Below are 22,244 nucleotides of genomic sequence, written 5' to 3' on the forward strand. Positions count from 1 at the left end.
GAAGTAGCTGCAATCAAGGTAGAGAATGAACTGAATCGTAGTAGTGGTCTGTTTGGAGCGGGAGGGGATCTCTGATCTATTATATTTGACATTCGTCAATGTCACCCGAGCATTTTGTGATGTAGCTTCGCTGTGGCTGTCCCATTTTCGACTTTAACCGCAGGAGATTGCTCTACGGACGGCCCATGATCAAAGCTTGTTCATCTTCGGAAGCGATTGGACCTCCATTCAGCCTGGGCAGACCCTGTCGGGTTGCAGGTTACGCTAGCTTTACCCTAACGATGCTACAAAGGACGAAAGGAAACAGGGTTCCTGTTGGGAGCTATTTGGGCTTGACTCGAGGCAATTTCTCCACAGCGAGACCATGTGTGAACTGTGGAGTCCCAGATTTCCCCGGATTTTGGTTTTCCCGCAGTCTCATTCCCCAAAACAGCGCTGCGGAAGCGGAAGACATTGTTTATGGAGTCAACCCTAACCTCGCGCCATGTGCAAGTGCCACCTTGGCCAGTTGGCCACCACCAACAGCCACCGCGCCGAAAAAGAGCCAAGTTTTCCCTAAAGGGGTCACCTGCAACCAAGTGGACGAATCACGAGTAATAGCGACATTCCGCGTTGTGTCAGCTTCCCTTGCCGAGAGAGTTTGTCCTGCACAAGGAGGAAAATGCCGAGTGGCCGGTCTCCCTTCGAGAACTCAAATCGAACACTGACTTCAAACGGCGACCGGTGGGAAGTCGGCAACTCCTGGACTCGACGCGTATCCTGTCGTCTGCACATCTCCGGCTCTCCCCAGCTTGGCGTTTGGCATACGAGATACGATTATTCCGACAACGAGTAACTAACCGAATGGTACTAGTGCTGAACAAGGAGTGAAGTTAGCTTTAAGGGGCTAAATTCCGAGGCATTCGCGATTTTCCGCTTTTCGAGTCAGTTGAGGAACCTCGCGGAACCCACTGTAAAATCTGATAACGGTCTCTTACTGTTTTTGGAGATGACTTTTTTAACAACCGGGAACTCTGGCTGTAAGTTAATTTGCAAAGTTACCGGCTAAAATGATGCGACTTTATCGACCTCCTTTTTGTCCACGCCTACTATCCTCGGTTGCCGGAGCATATCCCATTCTACCACAAGTCAATTCGAGTTCTATCGATCTTTCCATTCCGATTATCCCTGTGCAGCAGATCAGCAGATCGGGGACGATCTGCCATGCCAAATCGACATGGTTCAAGCAGCTGGAGGATGGGCAGATGCTGCCGATCTTTCCTTTGGCGGCGTATCATTAGCCTGTTCTGGATTAATGTAATTAAATCTAATCAAGCACCGTACGGAGAACGTCGTAGCTCAATTTACCCGGAACGCCAGCTGTCGCCAACTGTAGCTTGTCGGAAGCTTTGTGCCTGAGTTGCCAGGATTCTATCATGCCATGGCCTATTACCGGCCATGTTTTTTCATGGATTATGGTCATCGCTACCCGGCAAATTGAGAATGATTTCCATCTCCAGAACCCCAAAGGGCAGCCTAGTGATCATCAAGCGATCGACATCTGCTGATCAGATCGAAGATCCGCGTGTCCATACTTGGGTGTTGCTATCACGATTATCGGTAATAAACTTGCATACTACGGAAGACTCAAACGATAATTAATGGTGCTGTGTCAGCTCCCTCTGACCGGACAATCAGATCTGGAATAAAATTCAGTTTACTGCATCAAAGTTTACGGTGTGCTGCTGTTCTGTGTGCTCGGTACGGGCGGAGTATCGGATAGACTGATCAGTCGATAATCAAGAGAAGATGCCCAGTGGGCGGTGCTAATCAACTTGAGCCCTTTGAACCAATCTTTCGTCGATAGATGTACGGAGAGGTCGGGAACTCAATTTCTATGATTTGCCCAAGCAACCCATCTCTTCCTTCCTCTCCTTGTTATTGAGCCAACACCTCTAGGGCCTACAGTAACTTATTGGCCTAGGAGCTCCTCCTTGTAGACATGGATGGGATAGACTCTGAGATAGATCCACACGGCAATACGTAAAGCGTTTTTAAATTGGTCGAATAAAAAACATATATGAAAGCAGGGAAACATGTGGCGAGGACGGCGAGGTCTGGACTCTCCCATTCCACTTGGAACAACCACGAGTTCCATATGGCGCCCTGGATTACTTGGAGTTGATGAGACAAAGCACGTTAGCCACAGCTTCATCAATTGACAGCTATGTATAGAGGAAGACAAGGAAGTGGGCGAAGGGGGAGCTGAGCTACTAGCTTTTCAAGCTGCATGTACCTTTTGCGTAGTACTTCCAGCGCTACTTCTGTAATGGTAGACCTATGTATGAGCAATTTTTCTAATTCACGCAGTGGAATAGCTAGCACTAAGGATCCAGATGATTGTTGATACAGGAGAAGGATCCTCAAGCGCTAGCAGCTGCGACAGCACGCAACCGCTCTTCTTCCTTCTTCTTCATCTCCGCCTGGATGCGAATCCGCTCCGGGACCACGGTTTCTCGTTCCCCGACAATCTTCCATCCAGGTAGACGGTCAACACCCAACGCTTGCAGCGTCTTGCGCTCGACCAAGCTGTATTCGTTCGGGTCATCCCGGTCGAAATTGAATGGCTCCTTGAGTGCCACTCGCGGATTGGTGATGACCCGGACCTGGCGCAGACTGTTTTTGGAGGCCGAGTGTAGCATCAATGGATGCAGCAGAATCACGTCTCCAACCTTGCCGGTCATCTCAATGAAGTTGTCGCACTTCTTGGCTATCTCGCAGAAGAAACCGAGCCCTTCATACTGTGGCTGTTGGCCGCGAGGAGTCATCTGCGGCGTCACCCCTTCAGGGTGATCATGCTTGAGAAAGTTTGTTAGCATATTTGGCTACTGAATGATGAGGCAGGAGAAGGCATACCAAATGCTTTGCGATGTGTGGGATAGCATCCGGGCAAATCATCGTCCCTCCACCATGCTCGTCGATGTCCGAAAACAAAGGAATCACCAACAGTCCCTGCTCGGGGGAATCCAAAAAGTGGATAAAGAAGTCGCCGTCTACATGCCAGTTCGTCAGATCGCGGGGATGCGGCCATCGACCTTCCCATTCCTTCGTGCCCAGATTGACAATGAACGAGTCGTACCACACGGAGTGCTCATCAACGATCCGATCTTCACCACCGAGAAGTTCACATATTGCTGCCCAGGCCTTAGGGGCGAATGTTCTGACAGGCTCTTGCTTATGGTGGGGCATATGAATCCGTTCAGACGTCCAAGTCTCCTTGTCCGTGGGCGACATTCCCAACCGTGTCCAAAGATCCTTCGTCCATTCGGCGGCTTTTTCTTTCGAAAAGCAGTTGGTCAACCGGATATAGCCATATTTCATGAAATGATCTTTTTGTTCTTGAGTGAGAGCGTAGTTGTTGGACTCCGGCATGATGAAAGGTCACTCTTGTTATTCAGACTCGGAAGACGAAACAGAAGAAGCAAGAAGGTACACGTCTCGCAGGACTAGTTGAATCCCATGTACTCGCAGAGCGAGGCTTTATATGCTTGGCTCAACCGGCCGACCCCTCGCTGGCTGTTGAAACAAGTCACTGTACAAGTACCGATTACGCACTCCGTACTCTGTAGAAAAATGTAATTAGGCTGATCTCGAGAATGATCAAATCAATGAACCCGAGCTGTAGTCTTCTTTCAAAAGAAAATCCGGGGAAATCAGTGGGGACAGTGGAACTTGTCTCCAGCAGTTTTGCAGTTTGTAGTGGGCTGCTTGAAGTTTAAGTATTGTAAATCGGACAATTCTCCGTGAAGTTGCGTCCCTCTGCGGGGTTTCTCCCACATCTGCCTGCAACTCTCGATGCATGATTCATTATTTCATCCAGAAGAATCGAAACCCCTGGGCTACAAACAGCCGGATAAACAGCTTGACGTTACTAATTGGAAAACATTCCACCAGCCATGTCCCTCGTTTAATGGTTATTTCCAAGGAATAATCGGTACTGCACCAGTGAGTCTCAGTGTTGCAGGCAACCGAACACGTAGCAGCAGAAGTATGTCTGAGCTAGACTTTACGCCATGTTTTTCCATCATGCTTTTTTGGTGGGGCCTTCCGAGCCGTTTGTTTGCTATTTACTTAATTCTGCTTGATCTGCACATGGGACCTAGTACAGTAAGCTGAACAGTAGCACCTACTTTCACAGCTAAGTTAGATGAGACTAATATAAGGATGGCGCTTTGAGTGAGCGAAGATGTAGATGCAGACGGCTGGCAGACTTGACTTTCAACAATGAGACTGCAATCAAGGTATCACAGAACCCATAACCCCTACTTTTCCAGAAGTAATCAGCATCTTCAGTTGCCGTGTCTGGAAATTCTCGGCGGCAAGTCAGGTTATGCCCTTATTGAGCCCACGGAGGACTTCTGTGACGTTTGTTGTTTTTCTCAGCAGCGCAATAAGGCCTCATGCTCTCTAGCCATGGCTTATCCGGCTTGCTCTCAGAAAGGGGAATTTACTTCCAAAGGCAATTTTTGAGTCCTCTCTGCTGTATCACCGAGCAAATGGGAGACGATGGAACAAGCTATGATCAACGATTGTTGTGCTCTGGGGCCTTTCGAGTCTGTCCGGCCATGGATGGCATTATTCCTTCCGCATCATGAGGTAAATGGCCGCCATGGTGAACTATTTTGAACATGCTGATGCATAGACGATAAATGATGTACTCAGCTGTCATGTGCTCTTGTTGACCATTGCAAAGGGACTAATCGAGCCAACTATGTTGGCATGTTTTTTCTTGAAAAAGATGACCTCATGAAATGTAAGGCATTTGGAACCTGTTCGTGTCGTGGAGACAGGCAACTTATTGCGGAAGATATGAAATTCCTGATCTTCGACGTTTACGGTGTTCGACTTTACGCAATCTTCACCAGCGTGGAGAAGGTATATAGTCTTCTCCCTTACTGCCAGTATACAGGAACAGGTGTCTCCATTCGCCTGGCCAAATTTTTGTGCCACAAGATAAGCAATTTCTGGCCAATTGATTCCATAACTCTTGACTCGAACGCTCCCTTTCTACCAGACCCAGCATATGTCCTCACTGCTCCATCTCACCATGAAGTCGAACTGTGGGTTGTTCAGTTATTAGAGCACATGCCGGCGCCGAATGCACCTGGAACATCTCTGTCTCCCGTCAGACCATCGACTGGGGAACGACTGCCAGCTAACTTAGAACCGGACGATGTCTATCTTTTTCCGACTAGGTCAGCCGCCATGTATAGACTCCACCAGTATCTTCACAAAGCGAATGGAAATGAGTACAAGTCTGTCGCCTTTGGGCCGGTGTTCGTGTCAGCGTTTTATATTTTGCGCGAGTGGGGAGCAGGGTGCCTGGAAATTGTTCGCAACAGCGACGAAGACATGCAACAACTTCAAGAATTCTGCGAAATTGAAATCTCGGCCGACCGCAAAGTGCAGGCTGTTTATGTTGAGTTTCCCTGTCATCCAAACTTCGAATGTTGTGACTTGTACACTCTACGCCGTCTGGCAGACGTATACCAGTTTCTCCTCGTTGTAGATGCCTCTGCAGGTGACATCTGCAACATTGATCTGTCGTCCGTTGCAGATGTATTTATTTTCGCACCGTTCCATGCGATGTGCGGAATCACCGTTCTGGACCCACTGAATCGACCCACACATCAACGGCTGAGGAAGTTGTTCAGCGAGAACTACAGAAATGAGGTATTCCATTTGGATGCAGAGGCACTGGTGCGGAGTACGTCGAACTATCGGGCCAGTCTTCGGAGGACAGAACAACCATGCAAACCTTGTCGCAACTTTTTTGCGAAACCAGGCGGCAAATCCATCAAGTACCGTGTGCAAGGTGGGCTATCCCCGGTTCAACAAGACCAGCCGGTACTACGAGATGTTCATGCGTGGAGCATGTCCAGGGTTCACTCCTGGCTATGGCGGTCTGATTAGTATCGAATTTGAGAAACTCGAATACGCGCAGGCATTCTTCAATGCCGCAGAATTGTGCCCCAGTTCAAATCTCAGAGAGTCCGTGACGTGCATCTACCCCTCTAACGGAGCTCTCTATGGGTGCACACCGGAGGATGAATTCAAAGCCGAATGTCGTGGTTGGTCGATGGCTTAAGTGCGGATTTCAATTGGCTTTGAAGATGACGAAGACCCTCTTGCGATCATTCCACGAGCTCTACGAGTTGCTGATGCATCAAAGCAAACCGAGAAAGCATCCCTGGTTGGCCCTTCTGCATGACACGTAAGACAACTTCCTACCAAGGTCAACTTACAGTTGTGCAATGTCATCAACAAAAATCCATGGTAACTGTGTGACTGAAGGAAGGAGAATCTCTAAATCACGGCCTGCTGATGGTTGTAATACATTGCCGGCTGTCTATCTGGCCACCCCGATGCACAGTGATTTGATTGACGCCTTGCCACGCCCATCCATTGTTCGATGATGATTGGGCCCGTTTTACCACCACCGTCCACCTGTACATATGAAAGCACAAACCCAGAAACATTCGTCAAGCCAAGGGCAACGCTGTGGTGATGAACGATTTCCACATATTCAACACCTCATGGCCTTGAACCCTTTTGACTTGAACAGCTTTGACTTCTTTGTCTTTGCACGACGAGATCTGGTCCATTTGTCAACATTTAGTTGTGGGAAGGCCTTTCGGGGATCGTAAGAGATGGAGAAAGAGGGCAGCTTGAATGTATGATCACATCCCTCGATTTGGAGGCTTCCTTCGACAAGATAAGTGTATCCAATCTGCGCACCCCGGATGTGAAACCTCTTGACCATGAGGTAGAATCGAGGAATCTCATTGTCCTCTTGTTTGGGCCAGTATCCCAATGGTTCCTCCATTCCTGCAATTCCGAAGTGTCCTGTGCACCTAGGGATCACGACTACATGGTCCGGATGTTCAGCTTTTTCATGGTACTCAAATCCGTCGATTATTTCCCACTTCGTCACAAATAAGTTCAGTTTCGCCCGTGGATGCTCAGTGCCCAACACTAATTTAGGTGGACGGAGCATTCGAAGTTCCAAATGCACATGCTTGTCGGTCAACTCGCCGCCCGGATCCGTGTACATTGACTCTTCCGGCAGGATGTGTAACCAGTCGAACTGCGCAACAAGATTGTCATTCTCATCAATGCTCCTGGTAATGGGCTCCAACGAAGGAGTATCCATCTTCTTCTTTGTCCGTCGGATCGAAAGCTTCATGGTGGATGTCTGACGCTTTGTCGGAGTAGCCGATCAAAGAATAAAGAAATGGAACCTCAGTAGTCAGGTTGAGTATATCTTTACGAATTTATAGAGACTTCTGACTTATATGCAACGACAACGAAAATGGGCAAAAGATAATTCTATGAAAATGTGTGGCAATTTCCCACAAAGGATCCTAAGTGCAGCGTGAATTTCCGGTAAGTCAAGTGTTCTTATTTCTGTGCCTGCAAACATGCCATCGCTTCCTATCTCGTCAATTACGTATTAGAGAAATCATATACAAAGCAGACATGCTATTTGTGCAAACAAAGGGCGCAGTAAACGAGGCCGTATCATATATAGTCTTTGCAAAGCACTGTGAAGACATTGTTTCAACAACATTCTGGCAACCCAAAAAGCTTTAGACTCCCAGAGGATCTGGCAATCTATGAGGAAGTGTTGCGTTATTGTGAGCACCGCTCTTCGTAGTACCTTCGAAGTGAACAGGCTTAGCAAACCCTAGTTTGAAACTGATTACCAACTCCGATACGTATTCTAAGACACTCAAACTCAAGGGATTCAGAAATTACCAATGAAGATTGACACTTGTGAAACTAATTTTGTCCTTCCATTGAACCATTCCCAAAACACCAGAGGTTTTGGACATAGAAGAAAGAAAACTGTCCCTTACCCCTAGAAGTACCTCGGATTTCTCAGTCCTACCGGAGGATAGGAAGCAGTTGCCACTTCTTCACTGAGCATCGCAAGGAGAAGATCGATTCGGATATGTCTATTGTGAACAAGTTGCATCAGTACTATCTCATTGAGTTTGCGAAGATACATCGAGCTTCCATTCAAGTCGAAGCTGTTCTTGAACCTTAAACTTACTAGATGCAGTGAGTCCCCTGCTGACCCATCGACGTGATGAGCCGGCAATAGTATAAAAACAAATTGACAGACAGGAGGGACTCGTGCCTCGACCCTTTTGGCCTAATGTCATGGCCATACTTGAGTACTCAATTTGGCCCGCCTAATTGCGAATTACAAATCGTAATTACTCCGTAACTTGATGAAAATTACGAAAGAAAATCACGACGCTTGAACAAAGTCAGCTAGACGTTTTCACTCGCGCCAAAATTTGTAGATTACTATTCGTGGATATTCGAACCCCACTTATATTCCAGTTCTTATTGGTTAATTTTGCATGGATAACTACGGAGTGGTACGGAGTACATGAACAAACGAAACTCCAAATTTCCAATTGACAACAGATTTGTAACATCGCCAGCCCTAGACATCTCGGACCTCGAACCACGGGTTGACTTTCATCAGGAGCTCGGGTAACCACAGGGCGAACATTGATACCGGCTTTATGTAACTGCTAAACATCTCATGAAGTCATTCCGATGTAAGTCGATAAACACCAAACATTGAAAGTTGTTTTTCGAAGATTGCGGTCCAGAACTTCAATCACTACTTAGCGAGAGATATAAGGAATAGGGTAAAGAGGCACCAATTACAATCTCACAGTTGTTCCCTTAAGTTTTTACCTCTTTAAAAAAAGGAGGGAGAGCTTTCATGGTCGCTGCTTTTGTCCGCTCTCCGCTCGGAACGTTGACTGCTTTTGACCCAAATATTTTGTGTGCATTTCTTGTACGACTTCAGTATTCTTTGAGAGGATGTTGTCTGATAAACAAAACCCTCTATTATTCAGTCATTCCCACTTTCAACTTGTCAGATCAACAACGTACTATTTGTGTGCTTGCATCCAAATTCGGGGCTGATCGATCAGGAATGGCTCAAGTGCAGATTTCATCGCCATATGAGAATGGCGCGAATCATGTTGCAATCATCAGACAAGCTCTACGAGTTGCTAGTGCGTAAAAGCAAGCTGGTGTCTCAAGTTTTCCGACTGCATGAATTCCACATGACCAGTCCCTATTGAGATCAGCCTAATCTACGGTTTGGAATGCCACAACCAAAAACTTTTGCGATCGAGCAACTACTGATCAAATGTCTTCGTGCCAAGACCTGATTAATGTGAGGATTGCCGATTACCTAGCCATTCTAAAGCACAATGATCTGCTTCTGGATCTTGCCACGTACATTGGCGTTTGAGCAGTTCCTTAACCTCCGATGTTTAGCTACATGGTGAAAGCAGAGAATCTAAAGGCCCTTGCGCAATCAAAAACCTCGCTTAATGATTCAGGACATTCACATTTGCGCTCCTCAAGAACGTGAGCACCTCCGGAGCCTCGTCCTTTCTTTTAAGGCGTGTCTTCATTTTCGTTATGAGTGTCGGCCCCACCGGTCAATACCGTGCACCTCTGGGAAGGCCTTCCAGGGATCGTACGAAATAGAAAAACGCGGCAGCTTGAACATTTGGTCATAGCCTTCAATTTGGAGCGTTCCCTCGACGAGATACTCCCACATAATCTGCGCCCCTTGGATGCGGAACCTGTGAATTGTGAGGTTCATGCAGTGAATATTTTTACTCTCCTGCTTGGCCCAGTAATAGTTCTGCGATTCGAAAATCAATCCATTCTTGGGGTCCACGACGAAACGGTCTGGATCCTCAATTTCTTCGAAGTCCTTCAGTCCGATCACCCTCCGCTTCGTCACAGATAAGTTTAGTATTGGCCTTAGGTGTTCCAGTTTCCTCACGGCTTTGGGTGGATTCAGCATACGGAGTTCCAGGTGCACATGCTTGTCGCACATCGCTGCACCCAGCATGCTATACGCGTACATTGACTCCTCCGGAGGGATGTACAACCATTCGAACCGAGAGTCGACGTTCTCGGTCTCTTTAATTGTCCCAGTAGTGGCCTGCAGTGGGAAGAACTTCCCCTGATTCTCTGCCTCGGGCGCTCCATGCTCCATGTCGAATGTCGAAGGCTTGTGTGAGGAGAGTAGCTGATCGACGAATAAAGAAGTATCTCAGCCGTGTAGTTGAGTATGCCTTGAGGGCCATTTTGTGAAGATTCTATTTTCTTATATATCGGGGGATGACAGGAGAAAGCAAAATGCAGCTCAACGGAAATGTCCGTCGGTCAAGTAGTGATCAGTGACATGTGGTGGAGCGTTTCATCGAAGCGCCTTCGCATGCTAGGTAATTGCGAGAAAGTCAGTCCCATTCCCTTTTCCGACAAACAATGATATTGCACCCTCTTTTTGTGGGTAACATAGAGGTACTCACGAACGAGTATGCATGTCATTCATGGAAACTAAAGCACGCAAATGGATAGGGAAAAAAAAAAAGTCTCGCCATCCCTCGGTCTTTGTGTACTCCGTATCTACTACATATAACACTTACAGGAAACACATGATGACATAACGCAAGGGATTTGCATCAGTCCCCCGGTGAATCTGGCAATCCATGGTGAATTCATGATAATGTGGGCATAGAGCTTCATACTGTATTCGCCAACTGCACATGCTAAGTTCGATCATCGTTGGTATTTCTACTATTTCAATCACTCCTGAGATCAGAAAGTATCGCTGCAGAACTGCCTCTTGAAAATGAATACTGGCTCTACATGAGAATATTCAAATACAACGCTTGTGGGAATAACAGCTGGATGAGTTTACCCTTGTATTCTAAACGTACCTCGGCTCTCTCCGTCCTACCGGGGGATTGAGTGGTAAGTGCCATCGGTCCATCTCTTGCCAGGAGAGATGCCGTACCATAAGTAGTGAATGACAGCCCTTGTCAGTATCTCACCTAGTCCACAACTTCGGACCTTCAAGGAAGATGTATCTCGGAGCTTCTGTACAAGTGAGACCTAGCTGCAACATAGCGCTCTTGCATTTCCGCGACTAGAATCAGTCCACTTGTCAACATGCGGCTCTGGGAAAGCCTTCTGAGGATCGTAAGAGATGTAGAAAGATGGCACCTTGAACATGTGGTCGCATCCCTCGACCTGGAGATTTCCCTCGACAAGATACGTGTAACCTGCCTGCGCGCCTTTGATGGTAAACCTGTTTATCATGAGGTAGAATCGAGGAATCTCATTGTTTCCCGGTTTGGGCCAGTATCCGAATGGCTCTTCCATTTCTGCAATTGCGAAGTATCTTGCACCCCGAGGGATCGCGACGAGACAGTCTGAACTTTCAGTGCTTTCATTGTGCTTCAATCCGTTGATTTTCACCTCCTTTGTCACAAATAAATTCAGTTTTGCCCTCGGATGCTCAACACCCAACGCTGATTTCGGCGGATAGAGCATTCTAAGCTCCAGGTGGACAGGTTTGTCGGTTAATTCACCGCCCGACTCCGTGTACATTGACTCCTCCGGTGGTATGTGCATCCAGTCGAACTGCGCACCGAGGTTGTCGATCTCTTCACGGTCCCCGGAAGTGGTTCTCGGTGGGTGAGGACTCTCCTTCGTTCTTATTCGTAGAGGTAAGAACTTCATGACTGATATCTCGAGCTGTTTCGTGGAAGTAGTTGATCAATGGTTAAAGAATGGGAACCCGAACAGCGTAGTCGAGAAGTCTGTTCGTTCATGAATTCTCATCTTATATATAGTGGTAACAGAAAGGAAGCAAAACATAACCCTATGGAGATGTGAATCACTCTCTCACCTCAAACTCTACAATTTCGCGTAAACTTCCGGTTAAATCGGACACTTTCTTTTATGCCTGTCAACAATGGCATTGCTTCCAATTTCGTAAACTATGTAATATTAGTTATTATGTAAAGCGAATGATAGAGAACCCACAGACAAAGCATGAATGCCATTTATGCCATGTTTCAACGTACTACAAAGGCACAGTCGCACAACTTGAAGAGAATGGCCCAACGGTCGGAAGAACATCATCAATCGCAGAGATTTCGGCGACTCAAGAAGAGCCATAGTGCGAAAACCGAGCTTGGCACTTCAAACAAGTTTTCCAGGTGAGGGAAATAAGCCAACTAAGTTCAAAGAGAGTTTTATATTCTCATTAAAATAATCTAATCGCTTCAGGCAGAGGCTAAAAAAAGCAGCCTGCACAATTGATCGTCGCCTATTTGAGCCTGAATGCAGACCTCCGCTAGATCATCTCAAGCACATTGCTACACCATAACAAGTATTGTGGGAGCTGCTAATGTCTGTGCGCTTGTAATCGAGGAGAACTTTGGCTTCATCCATTTTACTGAAGCGTGGGAGGCGTGGGTCACTTCCTGATTTCGGTATCCCCAAGACGAGACTCTGGGATATCAACGCTATGTCAGAAAAAGACCCGTTTTCATTTCATTGAGTCCGAAATCTCAGATATGCAACAATGATAACTATATCGAGTTTCTGCGCAAGTTCCGCGGAGGTTGGGTTCCTGTCATTCACCGGATCAACAGCTGGCTCTCCTGCATTGTGGGCATGTCCTTGATACTGGAAATGCCGAGCATCCTGCAACAGCCAATATTTTTGCTGGCATGTTGGCGACACTGAATCGGAAATTGCATTGTGATTTACTAGTACTGATATTACCCCTCCACAAGCGGGAAATGGTCGAATCTCAAGGAGGCTCGAGCACCTGAACAAGGTCAGGCACCATATTCAATTTCAGTTCGACAGTCATAAATTACGAAAGTTACCGGAAATTCGATGAAAGTTACAAGGGTGACTTACGGCGCTTTACTAATATTAGTTAGTTTATTTTAACTAGCTCCCAGCTTCTCGGTTATCTATTGGTATATATTTTAAGATCATTAGTTTATCGTTTCTGATTGGCTGACATTCTACTGTAATGCATTGTCATGTCAGACTTCAAATTTACGTTAGGATAGCCACGTCCGATTTGTAATATCGCCAGCCCTAGACAACTCGGACCACGAACCACGGGCCAGCTCCCGCCAGGGACGCGGGTGAGCATAGGACCAATCCCGATCTATCGGGCCCTTTACAACTACTAAGCCAATTTTGACAACCATACCGATGTGCCAATCCCGATGTTCCCGATGTAAACCGAGCGAACCGGTTGAAAAGCAATATGTACTAAACCCTCTTCCTCAAAGTATGCCCTCTGAAACTCGGTTCACCATGATAGAGGAATCAGAAGATGATTAGTTTCCTCTAATACGTGCGATTTTAAAGAAGCGAGACTGGCCATACTTGCTCACAGTCGTCCATTAAGACTCTGCATCTTCAACGAAACAAGACAGAGCTTTCATGATCTGGTTTTGGCTGCTTCGAACTCGACTTGGATCGTTGATTGCTGTTGATCCAAACCGATTTGCCATCTCCTGTGTAGCTCTAGCATAGCTTTGCGAGAATGTGTTCCGATAATCGACAGCCTTTGATTGTTCACTCAAGTTCGCTTTCGACTAATCGGAGCACACAAACACCGCCCTCCCAGCAGGAAGAGGAAGATATGACAGGCGAGGAGGCCCAAGCGAGATTCGATCCGGAAGCCTGCCTCTTTGTGGGAAAGTGAGCAATAGCACAACCGTTACCGACCATGCTGACAACTTTGCCGTTAGTCTATCAGTTCAACAACCGCCTAGCGTTCTTGTCAGAGACTTGCAAGAGCTGTTTCGAAGATTTGGGTTATGCTATGCCCATGTGAAATATAGGCCGCGAAAAAAACTGCGAAAGGGACATTGCTCGGATTCCCTAGCAACATTGCCCAGTGCATGGGTGCAGTTCACGGTGGGTAATTTTGCTTCTCGATGGGAACTTTTCTGACCTTGCTTCAGGTTGTAGAAGATGCAGACAGAGCTCTTGAAAGCCATCAGCAGCAGCCTTTTGAACTTCACGGCCGTCAACTGCGTGTGGAAAAGGCCCGTGGACAGCGTTAGTAGTGCCACTGCTGTCTGCTTTCCAGCCAGTATTGCTAACAATCCTTTCGTAGGAGCTGCCCAGATTGCTTCCACGAGTGCGTATTATCAAGGTTCATTCATGCCCGCTCCGTATTTCTACTATTAGTGATGGTGGAAATGGAAAAGTGGAAATTAGAATCCTGAATTCACATATCCTTGTGAAAGACAATAGTACTCTTTATTTTCAGTATTCATAACTTCCAATAGCTGCTTGCCTGTCGTTTGCCCACATACTGGAGCTACCGATTGCGGCAAGATGAGGTCGGATGGCACCAATGACCGTGAGTTCAATGATCCGCATCGAAATGATAGTGCACACTACCTGAGCTCATATGGCCGCGAGGTGAACTGTAGGTCCTGTGAATAGTTCAACCATGATTTTTGCATGAATCTGCAGCTATTACAGGCGGTATTTTCGTTCTTTCCTCGTACATCCACAACATATCACGCGGATTTCTGTACGAACGGCACATCTAGTCAAATCAGGGCTCACATTGTCACGTGACAAAAGCTTGACTGCCCCCAAATTCGCCACTGTTCAATGAGAAAAAGAAATGTAAAGCACCTAAAATGAGCTTTCGAAATCTTCATCGATTCGACGTACTGGCAATGGTGCAGGAGCAGGGGGGACGTTGTAGACTCGTAGTCTTCTGACGGCGACCAACCTGAGGCAGCTTAGGAGCCATCAGTTCTAGGTGAATTGTCGTACACAAGCTGATCCGTCCGGAAATCATCAAGGCTCATGATGAGAGAGGCGTTGAATGAGCTGCGCTCACTAATTCATGGAGTCAGCTTTGGCGTTTCTAAGATAACTATAGGAGGTCAGACAGCGAGTGAAATTGGGCAAGAGAAATCGGCGCGTTCCGATCCATGGTCATGCAGAATAATGTACACAGAAAAGCTGATATTGGTACATGACGGTAGACGGGAAGCAAATGCAACCAGATCTACCAAACACTAGATTGAACAAAGCGCAGAAAGGCATTTAGATCTTCCCTCCGCCCTGCATGGAGTCCTTGAACATCTCCAGTCTCTCCGACAATGTCAACCCTGGTGCAAAGAACGGGTTCTCAAGATCCTCAACGGTCGTCGGCTTTGCGTGGCCCCAAATCCTCCATTCGCGTTCCTCGCCCATCCACATCATCTTTTGCACCACGATGTACTCGGTACAATCCTGTGTCTTGACCTGCGGCGGATTGAAGGTTTCCTCCTTAGAGCCTCTCCGGCCACCTTTCACTTGCTGCGTGGTTGTTGTTGTTTGGCGACTCGTGATGCGCACGACGACCTGGCGGATGCCGGAATCAGGTACTTCGGGGATCTGCGTCGCTCGATCGGATACGACGTGGCAGCCAAGGAAGATGGTCGAAGGGCGCCGCAGATACTTATCAAGAGACCATGTTACGATTTCGTTGGGAGCACGTTTATTGATTCGCGAGACAAGGCTCGTCGCGAGACCGGGGCAGCAGATCTTTTTGAGACCTTCAACGTCGCCACTAAGAGGAGGATCAGCACAATGGTTGTTGTCTCGAGAGACAAATACACGCATACCTGGCAAACCGCGTGTACATCTCGCGGTGAAGGTCTCGAGCTATTGTTCTTCGTTCCTTGAGTCGCAATGGGAGCGACTTATTGTAATACTTTGAGTACATAATCACACTATCCGCCCGAATCAGCTCCGTACGGTCTCAACCCTCCAGCCGCGACAATGACCAATGCATTGCCCGCAGAGTGTATTAAACTCACGATAGGAAATTCTGCAGCCGCGTCTTCCACCACAACCACTCCATACGCAACCGTTCCCGTGGTTGCTTGAAAATGGACGGCATCTCATGCCACACCGGACGAATAAATGTCCCCGGCAACAGTCCAAGATCTTGCGGCACAGTTGATGCCCTCAAATCACGAAATCTTGTCCGCATGCTCGGTTCGGCCGGCGATTTCACGCTGATTGATTGCGGGATGCCCTTGAGTTGCGGCGCGGCGGTTTGCGAGAACGCCCGACATGGCGCACTGGATACTGGCGTCGATGAGAATCGAGAAGTCCGAACGGGTAGCTGAGTGATAGCCCTCGCAGAGGGCATTGTGAGGCCTGTAAAAGCAGCCATTGCTTTTCTGGTCAGACAATCTGCGTGATCTGCGATCCTGATGTTTTTTTCTACTTCTTCCAATGGAATCACGTGATCACAGAGAACGCTACTGACCGCCTTGGACCCAGATCTCCGAGGTACCGCCCTCTTCAAGAAGTCATTCAAAACTGGACCGTTTCTCGATTCCTATAGAGTAGCTGGCTAGCTGCAATTATGTTTGACTCGACCTTGAGAGATCATAGCATCAACGTAGAATCTGACGGTGGCATAGGCATTGACCTCTCGTTTCCCGCAGACAACAGAATGCGGCCCAAACGCTGATGAGCAAAAAACCAACAAGTAAAAGCATTGTATAACCCAATAATCATCATGATTGCAATAATCTGAGCATTCGAAGCAAGGGCAGAGTGCAGAGCATGCAATCCATATTGTTACTAGGACTGTCACGTCAAGTCCACGTTGCCCGGTGACTGGTCTGGGGCGATGATGACATCAGGCTCTCCAACTCTTATTGTCATCCTGGGCAACATCTTAACCGACAACTCTCCCAGGCCATCCACGCATCAGGCAACGCTCTTCCGCACTTGAACCCGGCAGTTTCGTACGCGATCCGACTGAATCCAACAAGCACGAAAGTCTGGCGACCACCGGTGATGTCCCGAGCGACCAACCGCCTCCGCCGTACGAGGCCACCGAATCGATCCCGACTTTGAACGCAGACGGCGCCGCTCCCGTTGACCCGGCCACTCTCACCGATACGCCTCCAGACTATGAAGCCGCTGCAACGATGACGAGCGAGGCTGGTCCTCGCCACGGCCTGGGCGACATGGCCCATCGCAATCCCCTCGACGAGTCCGATGAAGACTCGACCTCTTCCCCTACCTTGACCATCGTGCCCGATTCTCCGCCCTCCTCGCGTTCACCCTCTTTCTCCGACATTGACGCTGCTCAGGAGCACCAGGAGTCCACGACGGCGGCATATAGCGGCAGCCGGTCCAAGAACAGGCCGATGGCCTCTTCGCAGCCGCCGCACCAACGCCCATCACTCCACCCTCGCGTCGCTGTCATCCTGGGCGTTGACCGCAAGTGGTATGTGCCTCTTATTATCTGCCGGGCCCTGAGCATCGTGCCGGCAGCATGGTGGGGACTACGTTGTGCGTTCACTTTTCTGGCGGAACTCTTGCGCATCCGCCCCGGCATGTGGCGGGAGGGATGGATGGCTGCGGTCGTGGGGAGTGGCATGGCGGACTGGGACGTGGAGCGTCGATTCCGGGTTACGGAGGTTGCGTTGGCAATCATGTGGGTATGTTCTCAATGTACCTTGCCGGATACGCAGAACAGCTTGTTGACGACGAGCGATTACAGTGCTGCGCCTCTGCCTATCTCTCATATTTCTTCATGGACTGCATGATGTCTCGCTGGTGTGTATACTCATCTCATCTCTCAGAAGATACGATCTGACTTTTCGAACCAGGCTCTTAAACTACAGCCCTCCAGCAGTCGTGATCCGGCTCCTCGCGACGAACGGTCTGATAGCCTACCTAACCTCATGGGTGCTGTTTCTCTCCGGCGCCTCCTCGGACCCGCGATTGCTCCTTCCAGCCTGGATCTCGATAACAACGGTATTTGCAAAAACCAATCCCATAACCTAGCATAGCACAATGTGAATGACTAACATGGAGCCTGCGCTGTTTGACATCATCCTAGACCCTGACCTTCCTCTACCACGCAACCCAGAACCACGCCATGATCAAACGCGAAACCACCGCTTCGCTTTCCGTCCTCTCGATAGCCAGTTATATCAGCATGTCTTTGTTACTTCTCCAGCTTCATTTGACCCGTGATAACGAGCCCGAGGTGCCGGCTTTCGTTATGGGGCAGAAATTCTTGGACTGGATTCGTCACGCCACTTCATCGTCTTAGTTATTATCATACTTTTATGATTACTATAATCTATCCTAGCGGCCTTTGTCTGATGTTTGGAGCTGGTTTGTCAAAGGAATGGATTGGCTTTCTGTAACACACAAGCACCCGAAACAGCTAATCCTAAACATAAAATCGCATTGCACCGAAAGAATGGACATGGTTGCCTATGGGTATCTACAGAAGCTTCGTTCCAGTCATCATCCCATGCCAGTTTCCAAAGGGGAGCTGCGCTATCCTCCATCTCCCAGATCCGTCGATGGATTAAGGCACGACGCTGGAGCCGTCTTTCCCCTTTGAAACCGCAGACCTATCCCACCTTTTGCCAACCTCACAAGAAACCAAGGGAGGCGCAACGAGCGGTTTCCAAACTGCCAACAGTGACGATGGGCAAGGACTTTTCCAGATCCCCTCGAGGATAGATCTGTTCAGAGGGAGCGACCGGACGCAGCGTCAGGTTTTAGAACCCATGGACCTAGCGGCATCGTCAGTTGGGCCTGTTGTCATGGTTTCCAAAGTAATACATACCTTGATGGTCTTGGCATCGAGGTCAAGACCCTCTTTCTTGTCCGTCAAGAATTCCTGAACATCCTTCCGCTGATCACCCTGCAGCTGAATCACCTCCCCCATTTCACTGTCATGGACGATGGTTCCATTGCAGGCTGCTTATAGTTAGCCTTCGGGTTCAATACTCGGCGCAAGTCATCGATACATACCAAATTTCTTCTTGATGACCTTCAATATCTTCTTCTGGTCAAACTTCTTGGGCAGGCCCTGGACGGTGGTCAGGGTCTTGCGACCATTGCGCTCTATTTATCGTTAGACCGCGGGCTCGTGAACACAATTTGGGGCAAGAGCCACATACGTTGGATTCGTATATGGATGTAGTTCTGAGACTGCTTAGCCTCCCCAGTATCTTCGTCGGCTTCGGCGAAGGGGTCTGTTTTGATGCCGTTGTGGTCAGCCTCGGATCAGACTAAAGGATCACTACCCCGCTTCCTCGCTTCCACACCCCTAAGCATCGCCCATGCCTGGAACGTGTCTGTCGACAAAGACAGAACGTTGAGCACCGGTTCTCCACGACAGAGAGTCGTGTGGTACCCATCATGGAGATGACAAAGGGGCATAATGAAGCAGAGTCGTGAGAACAGGGGGAGGGAACACCTACCGAAGGTCTTGAGGTTTTCGATGGACATAAACCCTGGTTTTATCGGAATACTCCTAGAAAACGAAGTCGAAGAAGTTCACGAGATGGAACAATAAAGCTCGGTCGCTCTGTTCGCGAAAGGCGTGCTGATCACCGAGGTCGACTGAGTGGAGAGAGAGTTGCAGGAGGAATCTATGACTAGGGACACCAGCCTAAGTATTAAATTCAGGATTCAAAAAGGCTGAACGAGGGGCGAACACCGCCGAGCTTAGTCAGCACAGTGGCCAATCCTGTGATTGGCCCAGACCGTATCAGATGTGGGGGGCGAGATTCTTCCACTTTCGACTGGATGCAATCATGATCGCGGTGAGTCGCTGAGTGTCGGATCAGGCTTTCAAGCTGCACGGACTGCTGGCTGGACTCGCCACAAAGATGAGCAATCCCCCAGACCCTCAGCAGCTGCGCCCAATCACAGCAAAGATTACAGCACATCAGTACTGACAACTGGCCGGGGCCGGAGTTTTTTGCTGGCCTATGCTGTCCAATTTCATCCGTGCTGCACGGAGCACAGCACACAATTAGTTGGAAGTAGGTTTTGATATGACGGTACATATGGCCGTGTAGTCATTCCTCAATACCAAGAGCTCTCTTTCCCACACTATGGTACATGCTATGGAGATGGCGATGGAGTCGAGGTCGCTGCCGATTTCCGCATCTGGGGCGGAGGGAGGAACAAGGGCAGATAAGTCTTGTGACAGTGTTAGTAGGCATGGACATCCAAAAAAAAAACGATCGAGTGACCTGGAGCGACACGTACAGCCCCCAGTGCCATGACTAGAGACCACGCAGCCGTTAGTACCATCGCAGCCATGCGGGGATTGCCGAGTACAGGTGCTAAAACGTACTTGACATGAAAACATTCATATACGCGGGTGTGCCAGATGTTTTCTTTTCTTCCGGCGTTTCGGCCAGCCAGTTCTGGAGGGAGATGACCACGGACACCCTAACATCGTCGATCAGCAACGCTCCAGTATTCGAAATCCCAGAAATCCTCACCATCCCATCAATCTGCCCGAATTCGTCATAGATAAGCCAAAGGCATCACGCGCGATCCTTGCGACACTGGCCGACATACCTGTTCCTCATGAACATCTTATGGTCGTCAGTAGATTTGTCAATCGCAGTCGTCAACATCCTTCACGTACCGCCATCATGGGCAAAGTCGTCGTCATGGCACCTGCGCCCAACATCAGCAAGTCGATGTCTCGTCTGCATCGTCACGGATATGAGTACCTCCCAAGTCCGAGTCATTGTCCTTGGGCGGATCCACGTAGGGGATCACTAAAGTCATCCCATGTCTGGTCAATTCTCACGTTCCTGGCGTTCTCAGGTGCAATTCTGGGGGAAATACCGAGATCCGCCCGGCGCATGTCTTTCTTGGACGCCATCACGAAACAGCTAACCTCGTCTCTCCTCCGTACTTCAAACACGGATCACCAAAGCTGCTGACATTGCTAGTCTGGATCTCCGGATTGAGACGCACGTGTGACGCTAACTTCTTTCGGTTAGCACAGTACTTCTAGCCTCTTCTAGTAAAAACGTAGTGCACCGTACGGAGGAGTGGCCTCAGGAATCCCCGCCCCCGGCGATGACGCCCTCACGCCAACTCTGCCGAGTCCTGAGCTCAGGACAAGGTTCCAACAATCCAATCCCGGCTGTCACTTACAGCAACCCAAGTTGGATACGATCTCTCAGTCACAGGTACAGCCGCACTTCGGAGGAGTTATTTCTTCAGTGAAGGAATACCGGACAATGTTGGCTGGTACGATAGTACCACTCTATCGTTCGCTTGCTTACAGCTTGAGTAACCCAATTCAAATTGATTTGGAGCTTTGGCCTCTGTAAATTACTAAACAGAAGTAGCATCAAGTTCTAATCTCCGAGTGGTTCAGCCTCGAGAGACGTTGCTGATATGTGTGGTAAAGGGTTCAAGGCAGCCGAGATGGATATGGTGTGAAGCAAATGCCCACTCGGCGCTCGATTCATTCCCTTATCCTTAGGTTGATGACCCGAACATCCGATGTGGCACATACCGGGCGCTTCTCGCATCATGATCAGCAACAGCAGCATGACCCAGTGTCTTGTGAACCTTCAACTAGCCACTCCGAGTACGGTATATGGAGTACTTACTCGTATATCCTCGTATGTACTAAACTAACGGCCCTGCAGCCAACCTGTTTCTCCTCTTCCAAGGTTGGATCTAGGTTAGTTCGGCGTGCGAATGATCCAACAAAGCCACCTTCAGAGGGCCGACTGACACCGGTTGTAATTCACAACACCAGGATTTGAGATCAAAACGAATGGAAACCTAACGGAATAAGGTCTCGAATGAAAACATCCTTGTCAGCATGACTACTTCATATAATCACTTGCAGACCGGGTTCAAATATTTAGCTCTCGCAACGTATCCGACTCGCTGAATAAAATTGGATCTATGAGTGCTTCACTTTGCCGTCGCATTTTGGGCCTGTAGCGTGCGGCCACATTTGAGGGATAACACCATGGGCCGGACGAGTTTCCGGCCACTTGATGCATCGGTTACCACACGGCTTAGCATCAAACGACGCAATCAATCGCTGCAGCTGACGCATGGGGGTTTCCCGCAGGATGAATTTTTTGGGCGTCTATGGGGCGAACGGGGCCCGTGGTTTGGGAGGAGTACCTTTGGAACTCGCCTGCGATGCGAACGCTGCGGTGCAATTTGTCCTCCGAAGGAGCTGGGCGCCTCCTTTCAATACCACTCCAAGAACTTGAACCGGAACATATGGTTAATAAATGATCCGGACGATATTAGAAATTCAATAAATAACTACTACAGTTGGCAATAAGTTTTACTTCTTGAGTAGTACGGAAAAGTCATACAATTAACAGGAGTGGATTCGGTGCGAGGAGTAAAAGTAGTAGTATTATTCCATGAGGTCATGGACAGAGCTCGAGCGACAAGCAAGGTGTGAGAGATGCAAGTGTCTCAATCTCCCGATCTCTGGAAGATTATCCGGTGAAATGAGCCGAATCACTTGATGG

At 48.6% G+C, this 22,244-nt stretch overlaps 12 protein-coding genes across 12 annotated transcripts; 4 read left to right on the top strand and 8 right to left on the bottom strand.

Moving 5' to 3' along the window:
- Positions 1 to 2,402: 2,402 nt before the first annotated feature.
- VTN49DRAFT_1663 (uncharacterized protein) lies at positions 2,403 to 3,411 on the bottom strand (the record flags this gene model as incomplete). Its single annotated transcript, XM_069409302.1, has 2 exons — positions 2,403 to 2,837; positions 2,896 to 3,411. 2 exons carry the CDS (start codon positions 3,409 to 3,411, stop codon positions 2,403 to 2,405), a joined length of 951 nt encoding a protein of 316 aa, XP_069270702.1.
- A 1,713-nt stretch (positions 3,412 to 5,124) lies between these two features.
- On the top strand, positions 5,125 to 6,127 carry VTN49DRAFT_1664 (uncharacterized protein; the record flags this gene model as incomplete). The annotated part of the gene is made up of 2 exons (XM_069409303.1): positions 5,125 to 5,854; positions 5,922 to 6,127. 2 exons carry the CDS (start codon positions 5,125 to 5,127, stop codon positions 6,125 to 6,127), a joined length of 936 nt encoding a protein of 311 aa, XP_069270703.1.
- A 438-nt stretch (positions 6,128 to 6,565) lies between these two features.
- On the bottom strand, positions 6,566 to 7,225 carry VTN49DRAFT_1665 (uncharacterized protein; the record flags this gene model as incomplete). The annotated part of the gene is made up of 1 exon (XM_069409304.1): positions 6,566 to 7,225. One exon carries the CDS (start codon positions 7,223 to 7,225, stop codon positions 6,566 to 6,568), a length of 660 nt encoding a protein of 219 aa, XP_069270704.1.
- A 2,271-nt stretch (positions 7,226 to 9,496) lies between these two features.
- VTN49DRAFT_1666 (uncharacterized protein) lies at positions 9,497 to 10,087 on the bottom strand (the record flags this gene model as incomplete). Its single annotated transcript, XM_069409305.1, has 1 exon — positions 9,497 to 10,087. One exon carries the CDS (start codon positions 10,085 to 10,087, stop codon positions 9,497 to 9,499), a length of 591 nt encoding a protein of 196 aa, XP_069270705.1.
- Positions 10,088 to 10,989: 902 nt separating this feature from the next.
- VTN49DRAFT_1667 (uncharacterized protein) lies at positions 10,990 to 11,619 on the bottom strand (the record flags this gene model as incomplete). Its single annotated transcript, XM_069409306.1, has 1 exon — positions 10,990 to 11,619. One exon carries the CDS (start codon positions 11,617 to 11,619, stop codon positions 10,990 to 10,992), a length of 630 nt encoding a protein of 209 aa, XP_069270706.1.
- Positions 11,620 to 13,456: 1,837 nt separating this feature from the next.
- On the top strand, positions 13,457 to 14,109 carry VTN49DRAFT_1668 (uncharacterized protein; the record flags this gene model as incomplete). Its single annotated transcript, XM_069409307.1, has 4 exons — positions 13,457 to 13,614; positions 13,665 to 13,833; positions 13,881 to 13,977; positions 14,036 to 14,109. 4 exons carry the CDS (start codon positions 13,457 to 13,459, stop codon positions 14,107 to 14,109), a joined length of 498 nt encoding a protein of 165 aa, XP_069270707.1.
- An 879-nt stretch (positions 14,110 to 14,988) lies between these two features.
- On the bottom strand, positions 14,989 to 16,084 carry VTN49DRAFT_1669 (uncharacterized protein; the record flags this gene model as incomplete). The annotated part of the gene is made up of 3 exons (XM_069409308.1): positions 14,989 to 15,496; positions 15,552 to 15,659; positions 15,747 to 16,084. 3 exons carry the CDS (start codon positions 16,082 to 16,084, stop codon positions 14,989 to 14,991), a joined length of 954 nt encoding a protein of 317 aa, XP_069270708.1.
- A 219-nt stretch (positions 16,085 to 16,303) lies between these two features.
- Positions 16,304 to 18,435, top strand: VTN49DRAFT_1670 (uncharacterized protein; the record flags this gene model as incomplete). The annotated part of the gene is made up of 6 exons (XM_069409310.1): positions 16,304 to 16,352; positions 16,642 to 17,393; positions 17,456 to 17,511; positions 17,565 to 17,712; positions 17,798 to 18,006; positions 18,090 to 18,435. The coding sequence occupies 6 exons, from the start codon at positions 16,304 to 16,306 to the stop codon at positions 18,433 to 18,435; spliced, it is 1,560 nt and encodes a 519-aa protein (XP_069270709.1).
- A 6-nt stretch (positions 18,436 to 18,441) lies between these two features.
- Positions 18,442 to 19,209, bottom strand: VTN49DRAFT_1671 (uncharacterized protein; the record flags this gene model as incomplete). Its single annotated transcript, XM_069409311.1, has 5 exons — positions 18,442 to 18,488; positions 18,538 to 18,675; positions 18,730 to 18,822; positions 18,879 to 18,953; positions 19,182 to 19,209. 5 exons carry the CDS (start codon positions 19,207 to 19,209, stop codon positions 18,442 to 18,444), a joined length of 381 nt encoding a protein of 126 aa, XP_069270710.1.
- A 25-nt stretch (positions 19,210 to 19,234) lies between these two features.
- Positions 19,235 to 19,652, bottom strand: VTN49DRAFT_1672 (uncharacterized protein; the record flags this gene model as incomplete). The annotated part of the gene is made up of 2 exons (XM_069409312.1): positions 19,235 to 19,358; positions 19,408 to 19,652. 2 exons carry the CDS (start codon positions 19,650 to 19,652, stop codon positions 19,235 to 19,237), a joined length of 369 nt encoding a protein of 122 aa, XP_069270711.1.
- Positions 19,653 to 19,830: 178 nt separating this feature from the next.
- VTN49DRAFT_1673 (uncharacterized protein) lies at positions 19,831 to 20,511 on the bottom strand (the record flags this gene model as incomplete). The annotated part of the gene is made up of 7 exons (XM_069409313.1): positions 19,831 to 19,908; positions 19,978 to 19,994; positions 20,066 to 20,163; positions 20,217 to 20,228; positions 20,296 to 20,312; positions 20,366 to 20,397; positions 20,454 to 20,511. 7 exons carry the CDS (start codon positions 20,509 to 20,511, stop codon positions 19,831 to 19,833), a joined length of 312 nt encoding a protein of 103 aa, XP_069270712.1.
- Positions 20,512 to 21,240: 729 nt separating this feature from the next.
- VTN49DRAFT_1674 (uncharacterized protein) lies at positions 21,241 to 21,509 on the top strand (the record flags this gene model as incomplete). Its single annotated transcript, XM_069409314.1, has 2 exons — positions 21,241 to 21,333; positions 21,390 to 21,509. The coding sequence occupies 2 exons, from the start codon at positions 21,241 to 21,243 to the stop codon at positions 21,507 to 21,509; spliced, it is 213 nt and encodes a 70-aa protein (XP_069270713.1).
- Positions 21,510 to 22,244: the final 735 nt, after the last annotated feature.

The sequence above is a fragment of the Thermomyces lanuginosus genome, assembly GCF_041956635.1.
Source record: "Thermomyces lanuginosus strain ATCC 200065 unplaced genomic scaffold VTN49scaffold_22, whole genome shotgun sequence".
Classification (NCBI taxonomy): domain Eukaryota; kingdom Fungi; phylum Ascomycota; class Eurotiomycetes; order Eurotiales; family Trichocomaceae; genus Thermomyces; species Thermomyces lanuginosus.